Source organism: Biomphalaria glabrata, chromosome 14, assembly GCF_947242115.1.
Source record: "Biomphalaria glabrata chromosome 14, xgBioGlab47.1, whole genome shotgun sequence".
NCBI classification, from domain to species: domain Eukaryota; kingdom Metazoa; phylum Mollusca; class Gastropoda; family Planorbidae; genus Biomphalaria; species Biomphalaria glabrata.
Window position 1 is genome coordinate 7,290,559 of NC_074724.1, and position 9,199 is coordinate 7,299,757.

The 9,199-nt window shown below is 32.6% G+C and overlaps 1 protein-coding gene across 2 annotated transcripts; it reads left to right on the forward strand.

Annotated features, from left to right (window-relative positions):
- The first annotated feature begins 1,153 nt into the window (after positions 1 to 1,153).
- LOC106071167 (uncharacterized) lies at positions 1,154 to 9,197 on the forward strand. Of its 2 annotated transcripts, none has more exons than XM_056011012.1 (4): positions 1,154 to 1,392; positions 3,511 to 3,573; positions 6,275 to 6,331; positions 6,509 to 9,197. In XM_056011012.1, the coding sequence occupies exons 1-4, from the start codon at positions 1,347 to 1,349 to the stop codon at positions 7,486 to 7,488; spliced, it is 1,146 nt and encodes a 381-aa protein (XP_055866987.1). In that variant the 5' UTR covers positions 1,154 to 1,346; the 3' UTR covers positions 7,489 to 9,197. The 2 variants fall into 2 exon arrangements, with proteins under 2 accessions (XP_055866987.1, XP_013086663.2); XM_013231209.2 differs by having other exon boundaries at positions 1,154 to 1,632; positions 6,509 to 9,195.
- Positions 9,198 to 9,199: the final 2 nt, after the last annotated feature.

A 9,199-nucleotide genomic window follows, 5' to 3' on the forward strand; every position in this document is an offset into this window, starting at 1 on the left:
ATGGATGCGATGCTTTATATATAGCTCCTCCTTCGTAGTCGAAGATGAGCACATTTCTCATTTCCTATGGACTCGAAGATGACTGATGAGATGCTACAGTAGGATCGTAGGTATCAAATATACCGCATCACAAACCAAGAGACTAGGTTAATACCCCGCGATGACCTGCTAACTATTATTTAAAATAAAAAAACAACTCTTTGGAAATATTACAAGGTCTACGGGCTTGCAATGACCTTCCTTCAGGGGACAGTACCAGTAAAAGAAGAAAAGGCAGATAGAGAAAGCAATGTGAAGACAACATAAAGGAATGGACGACTCTGCCATTGAAAGAAGTACTATCCAGGTCAAAATACAGAAAGGAATGGAGAAAGACGTTGACGAATTTTGTGTGGTGCCCCAACGGTGCCACAGACTAAAGGATAGGTGAAGGTGAAGGAATAAATATTTTGTTAAATTTCGATATAAAGGAAAAAATGCTACTTCATGTGAGATGTGGATATATATTTATTCCCCCCAATGGGCCATATATATTGATTATAGTATTCTCATTTAAAAGAAATAATTCATGCACCGAATCTTCTTCATGTTCACAACAATTAATTTTTTCCTTCTGTTTGCCTATATATGATAAGATAAGATAATTTTTATTAATGGCTGTATTGTGGCACTCAACAAGCAGGACAGCGTATATTTAGAGTTAGTTGTCGCAGGCAATCATGCTATATATAATTATTTTATATGCGAGTGTAAAGGACTGCTGCCATTATTTGTAATTCTTAGCTTTATATATATTTTTTTTCTGAAATATCACAAACTTCCTTTTTACCTCAATTGCTTACCAAAAAGTGTTCCCATATACCACAATCAAAGTTAAGAAGCCGCACAGGTCATTGTATAAACACTCTCTTCGTAATCTTGTTGAGAATTTTTTAGTAAGAAAAAGAGATTGACTTGTTTTCATATCTTTCCAAGGTTTAAAAAAAAGTTAATTACATAAACCTATTCAATGTTATTTTATTGTATGTGTCATTAATATTAAGCCATTTAAAAATGAATGAACAATTATGAAAAAATTGAACACTTAATAAATTTTATTTAATTAAATAGGTTTTTGCTTGATCTATATTCTATGTGTTTGGGAATTTCCAATATAAACTGTATGGCCCCAAATCGGAGAAACTATGTATAGGCAGCCATTTTGATAGAAAAAATAGTCTTTTAAAAAATGCAGATATTTCTTGTAATAGACCTATTTGTTATTATATGTGATTGAATTTTGTTTAATAAGAGAACAAATAATCATGTTTTACTAAATAAGAGAACAAGAACCTATTGTCAGAGCCATGTCGAAGGGAAGACTCAAAGAGAAGGATCACAAATGCATTCAACGTAACTATCTTTTTATAAAAGAAAACATAGAAGCGTTGTATTTACTAGACTATTTGTTTCAATCTGAAGTGATTACGCTGGATGACAAAGAGAAAATCAGCCAAGGAAAAAATCAAAGTGAAAGAAACGAATATCTTCTTATGACTATTCTAAATTCTGGTCCTGGAGATGCTTTTAATCACTTTATCAAGTCATTAGAAAGACAATATAAACATGTTAAGGAACGCATTCTGCGATTAGGTTTGATTTATTTTATTTTATTTTTCAAATTGTTTGTTTTTGTTTTAAATATTTTTGTAGATAGTTTGCTATTTAAAATCTTTTTGATTTGGACATTTTGAGACAACTTAGACAAGATTGCTACATACAGTCTATATATTGCCTAAGCATTTTTGTTAAAACAAGGTTACTAGTTTTTAAACAAAGTATATAACAAAACATGGGCATAGCGAGGGGGGGGGGCCACCAACCCCGAAATAAAATCCCCTCCCACGCAGGGGGTGGTCGGAGTTTAGTGACTGATTTTGTTTACTTTATGTGAGAGTTTAATACTAAACCATTACTTGCCCCAGCGCAGCCAAGGGGGTTTGGAATTTAAAACCCCCTACCAGGGGGTTTGCAATTAAAACCCCCTCTTCTACAAAACAAAAATAAATAAAGCGAACGACAATATCCATAATACAAGAGCATAGCTAATGAAGATTTTGATTTTAAACCACAACAACACTAAATGTGGCTCAAAAGGAGATGGCTAAGACAGATTTCAGGAGTCAGTTACAGAGATCGGGTCTAAATGAAGGAAATTCCTTGCCGAACTGGGAGTCGACCCCTTAGTAAGTTTATGACATAGCTTTGCATAACGTTTGCGAAACATGTTCTCCGACAAAATGAATTACGCATAATAAGAGTTGCGATGGCATCCTAGTACAACTTGGCGCCACACTTTCATGGAGGTCCTTTGAGCAGGTGGGAAGATTTTTAAGACATTTCCAGAGACAGTTTTTTGTGAAAACAGCTTGTCGCCAAATGCGTCGAATTGCGCGGTAGAGTCTAGGTCAGTAAGAATAGCACATTAGGTTTTTGAAATAAAAATTTTTAATAGCAGGGTAGATACCACAGAATATGAATTTTGTTGGCTTTCGATACCGGAAATAGTTCTTGGCAGCGGGGGCTCTCTGCTCCTCGCTGGGGGAGCTCCCACAGACCCCTTTCCTGACAATAATAAACGTCTTTCGAAAGAATAAAGGGTCAGTATGAAATAAAGATTAGTTATGTATACACATACACGCATACATACATACATATATAAAAAAAATCCTCCCCCAAATCCATCTCCCGAAAAAAAAAAATCCTGGCTACGCCCATGTAACAAAACAAAGATGTCTAGATCTACATATATAATCTATTTCAGATTTTTCATTTTCAAAAAGTTCCATTTTCAGACCTTGTGTTCTATAGTGCAGATGATGTAAAGGTCATCTGTTTCTGTGGCCTACGGTTAACGAGGGTGTCATGTAGCCAGCACAACGACCAACCGCCTTAACATTTCTCAAACTAATGTCAGGTACCCATTATAGCTGGATGAACTCAGATGCACCCAATGATCCCGAAATTAAAAATCCTAGTCTTTACAAGGCTTCGAACTCGGGACAACTGGTTTTTAAGCCAAGCGCTTTACCACTCAGCCACTGTGGCTATATCTATCTTTTTATACAATGACATTGTCAATGCACTATTGGTATTTTAACTCTTTCTCTCCAAATTGACAATTGCAACGTTGATTTGACCTCATTAATTAAACTAAATTGATTTTTACATTTATAAACTTTAATTTGTGTTGTGTAAAATAGCATGCATTCTCCTATAAATCAATACCAAATATAATATTGCCTGATAACAACCAAAAATAAGTTGTTAACGTTTAATCGTAACAGGATAGTCAAATACAAATGAGCAAAACATATAATATTATCGGAATGAGAGAAGTAATTACGGAGAGAAAGAGTTAAAGACAGAAGAGAACAAGAAAATGTTTGAATTTTTATTTCCAAAATGAATTGCCATCTAGCTTTTTAAATATAATTCTTAATACATGTATTTCCTTCTTTTTTTATATAGATGAAGCAGATGAAATAGTGGAATTAAATCAACCAGACTTTAAGCAGTCGAAAGCTGAATACGGTTGGCTAGCTAAACCTATAATACAGATTTTTTAAAAATAGAATTTTAGTCTCCTTAAAGATTAGCATCTTGTATCCTATGAAATTATGTTTAAACCTACATTGAAATTTTTTTTTCTGCTTAGTTACTGTCAGGAGTTTGGTTATTTATTATTAGAAATTGAAATGTCTAGGTTGTAAAGTATAATGAAAATTAAAATATGTGTGTGTGTGTGTGTGTATGAAATAATAATATGTTTTCTTTTTGCTTGTACATCATACTAGTCCCGAAATTCAGCCTAACAGACACACCATACACACTCCATTGTACATTTATTAATAAACAACTGCATTATGATTGAAAATAAAATAGTAATTTTATATATATATATATATATATATATATATATATATATATATATATATATATATATATATATATATATATATATATAACGATCTTCTGGACAAGGCCTTCTGTAAACACTGCTCAACACAACACAAAAACACAAGAAATTGACAACAAGAGTTTCAGATAACAATGTTGTGGTTTAATGACAAACATAACACAATTGGCAACACTAACTTCAAATGTTTCGCTACACAACAGAACTGCCTACTAAACACTAGAAGTCTCTTTTTCTACTCCTGGACTCGTACATTTTCGAGGACTTACATGGTACCGCACAGTCCTTACTGCCTTGCTGTCCCGGACTCAACTGTCCTTTCTTACACATTGTCTCTCGACCGTAAAGGCAATCAATCACATAACCATAACACGGGTCATATTTGCATGTACTAGCAGTAATGTCTCTTGTTCAAAAGCCGTTGACCAAAGTGATACGCCTCAGACTCGCGTGTCACTAGGTCACACACACCTTAACCCGATCAATCCGCCACTGGAGTTATATGTATATATATATATATATATATATATATATATATATATATATATATATATATATATATATATATATATATATATATATATATATACATACAGTTTCATAACTAATGCCAAAGATTCGTCTTTGTAACATGTACTGTAGAAAATGTGAATGAATATCAATCTTGATAGTAACATAGAAGAACTATCAATATGTAACGCCAACACTGAAAACCTATAGAAAAAAATAACCGACACTCCAAAGTCGGATATAAAACTACAAATACGAACGAATTTGTAAAAATACATCAATAAATTATGAATTACACTCAAGCTAAATAGGGTCAAATAGTCCTACCAAGAATAAATCCAAGTCAATATGCTAAGGCTGTTCAGTAGTAGAGAACAAAGAATCATTCAGGACCACAATAAGCACAGCTTGTCTATCAATTACGAATTGGCGAAAATGCACAAAATGCACCATAAAATAAGAGCTAGTAGTATACGTCATCCTACCTCATGACAAACCAGACAAGGGTAAAAATATACTACACAAAATATTAGTGCTATGTCGTACTATGAAAACTGTAGAAAGATATCTCTCATTTGTCAGGATCAAAGGATAAAAGAGTGTAGAATAAATGAGAATAGGACCAGCTCACATTCCTATTACAAGAAAAAGGACGTCTATTATAAGCTATCTCAACATGACCAACGCATATCTTTTCGACTAAGAACTGGACATAACAGAAGGACATAACATGTATTCCGGAAGCTATATTCGGGACTTGCAAAACTTGCCCTTGTGAAGCATCACCAGAGATTGCTGACCATGTCCTTCAAAGTTGCATACTACAAGAACAAGACTTTGGCTCCTAAACCCTCCTATAGCAGAGACCGAAGAAGTAGCACTAACTAATTTCAATACGAAAGAAGCATTAGACTTTCACGCTATAACTTATAACTTAATTAAACAAAATGGGCAAACAACTAGCGGTAATAAAGATCAAGTGCCATGGTTTTAAAATTTTAGCTCAATTCCTTTTTTTTGAGTTGGCAACAGTGATGTTCAATTTAGTGTCCTTGACATTGTTTATCGTGAAGATCTCCAATAGATTTAATACCTAATCATGAAGAACATTTTTGTAGTGTGTTGTGGTACTGCCGAGGTGACCAACACAATAAACAGAAGGTAACCTTCAAACACCGGCGAAATGCCAAACAATCAATATAGGTAGCCGACACTAGTGTTGAAACAACAAACTCTTTTAATATTTAAGAAGGGATCCGTCAAATGACCACTGTTACAAGCCGTCTGTATATTACTTCTTATTTCGAACTGTCCTAATGAAAAGCATCTCGTTGATAGTGTAAAGTAGAGTGTTCTTACTTTTTAAAGATCTATCACGTTATTCGTCACTAAGTTAAACTTTCACCTCTTATTCCAGAAAAAAATGTGACATAAACATTGATCATATGTTTCTTAAGATGTATACAGTTTATGCACCACACTTGACTAGACAGTCATGATTTTCTTCATTATTCTAATCTACATTTAGAAATAACATTAAATTCTCCGAACTACTGGAATTACTGGCGATTAGAAATACTATTTTGTAAATTATATGTTATTAAATAATAATTTACTAAAATAACATTTCGCACTTGCGTAAATATGTACTTCTTATGCTGTACATTGCCAAAATTCGAATTTTGCAAGTAACATTTATTATGCATACGCGTTTTTTTTAACAATATTAGGCATTTTTATTACGTATATAAATAATATTTATGTCCAAACTCAAGTAAGTGATTAGATAAATGCATGTTTTTGTAGCCTCAACACGTGCAAGACCTTTTAACAGAGCTGAGAAAGCTGCACAGCTTTATGAAGGTTTGTAGTTTGAATACTTTATACATAATTCTAATCTCTCTCTCTCTCTTTTATACCTCACTTTTTCCCACACTTGATCATAGAATCCCTCTATTTTAAAACATTAATTTGTATTAGTCAATATTTGTGATCAAACACTGTTTTATGGGCTATATTTGTGTATGTGTGTCTTTGCAGTGGATTGTCATGACTCGGCCTGTGCAGCCTCACTCAGAGATCAAGACCTAAATTGTGAAGGGAGACATAATGAAATGATCGCCGAAGACCAATTTACAATTGAACATCTACCAACAGAGTACCGTCAGAGAGATATTTTTGAATTAACGAAAGCCATTGCCTCTCTCACTGTCCGCCTTCTCGTAAAACATGTCAGTGATACAAGACCAACATATTTCCCAAACACGTCGATACCATTTCCACTGTATGATAAAAGAGGACAAGATTTCTGTAGTAATGGTAGCGGTAGAATTTCCGACGTTGAAGAACAAAATAAAGTGTTTTTTTGCAGGTGTATGAAATGCATAAATAGCGACTCTCCCAGTCGAAAGTGGTGGTCAATTAAGATATTTACATCAGTTTCAGTAGTCTTTGACAATGACGAGGCTAGAAACACCTCGTGCTCGGTTTTTCAAGAGGACACTAATCTGTTTAGCACATTACAAAATTGTAAGATGCTGTGGAAGTGTGATGAAAGTGATCTTTGTTTGATTGAAGCAGCGTGTTGCGACGAAATGCTTTGTAACAAAATATTTTCAGTAATATTACATTTGAATAAAATCTGGAAAGGATTGCACAAAATATTTAAACACTTAGAGAGTAAAACAGAAAGATTGATAATTGTGGTATCATATGTACACGGATTACGTAAGTGTATATCGATAGGTGGGGGTGTGAATCTGGGAAAACTTTTAGGCTTAGGTTTCGATAGATTTATTTATAATGCCCCTGTTTGCGATGGGTGTACTGGTGGACCAGTATACGCCCTTGGGATGAACTGGTATAAAGAAGAGTATGTTCACAGTGGACATGAAAATGCCAGAGATATAGCAAAATTGGTCGCAGATTTTAATAAACATTTAGATCTAGAAAGTAGAGCTCTGTTGCACATGTCGAATCACAATGAATTAGGAAGAAGCTCTATTTGGCGAAAAGAATGATATTACTATTGTCTAAATACCAACTATATTAGATTTATATTCTAAAGTAACAGGATATAAGGATATATGGATATAAGCAAAATTGTTTAATGCATGACTTGCTTAATTAAAAAAAATAGATATTCGAAGTTAAAGTACCAAACATTTGAAAACAATAATAGACTTTTTTAGACACAAATTAGCACAGTGAGATTTTGACATTAATTGAAACATGACAAGGCTTATTATAAAATGAAAAAGAATTTCAAAATAGAATATACCGAAAAGTGTCATCAGAAACATTACTGTCAAAAGCATTGAGATCATTGTATTATAAAGATTGTGATCTTGTATTTTATATCTCCTATTCATTTTTCCATGCCTAAGAGTTAAAGATATTGGCTTTACCAAGGATTTCGAGTCCTGGTAAACATATTTAATTTTGGGATCTTTGGGGCGCCTCTGAGTCCACCCAGCTTTAATGGGTGACAATTGCGGACAAAAATAAAGTCGGTTGGTCGTTGTGCAAGTCACATGACATCCTCGTTAAATTTGGTCACAGAAACAGATGACATGTGCATCATATGCCACATAGATCGCAACGTCTAAAAGTGGGGAATTTTTATTTTTTTTTACTTCATTCATTTTTCTATGTTTCATAATCGTAATGTTTCTTTGCATTGAACATCATACAATCATTAATCTAAATCTAGTTTAATAATTTGCATGTGTATATTTCAAAACCTTTTTGGAACTTATACTTTAGGGTAAATCTTTAAAACACTTTTACAAGTATAATACAGTGTTCACCTATTGGTGTTGTAATAACTTACAATACACTTTTTCAAAGTTATTATCTGCACTATTTTGTAGTCATGTATTGACTTTATTTTAAATACATCTGTTTTGTTGTTAATATATTCTGCGAACCAATATCTTTATATTACATGTACTACAGTACTAGGTATGTATATTCGCATAGCGCCCAAATAGATTATAGCGAAATATTAAACGACTTACTCCAAAATAAAAATCAGAGAAAAAAAAAAGAATTTTGTGATGGTAGAGGGACTGCTATAGGTATTCTAAAGTTTATAGTGCTTTATGGGTATTCTAATGTTTATAGTGCTTTATGGGTATTTTAATATTTATAGTGCTTTATGGATATTCTAATAATTTCTTTAATTTTATTTTTCATTGAATACTGTCATGTAAACTGTAAAATATAATGTGAAACTTTGGTACACTACAATTTTATGTAACACATATAAAGGTTGGACACTGCGAACATGAAATGGAACTATTATTTTTTTAATTATTTTACAATTATGAATTGAACGATTATTTCTTTAACATTTTAAATTAAACTTTTTATTAATAAGCATTATTTAATTTATAAACATTATAGCTACATTTCAGGATGTGCTATGTGATATTTGTTGAAAAAGAATTACTGCCCCTTACCTTCGATTTAATCTGAATAATTTTCTATTATGAGTGTGACGCAGTGAAGCATTATTTTTAATGTAATGTTATTATTTCCGGCTTATTAGAATTTAACAAAAATATATTGTTAAGTATATCCTTTACGTTGTATAATTTCAAGTTGCTTTTATTAACTAAGAACATATCTTGATGTAATTTTTTTATTTAACTTGGATAAGGCTTCATACTAGACTAAGTGTAGAAATAAAATAAAACACATAAAAAAAAAACATTGAGTTTATTTTCT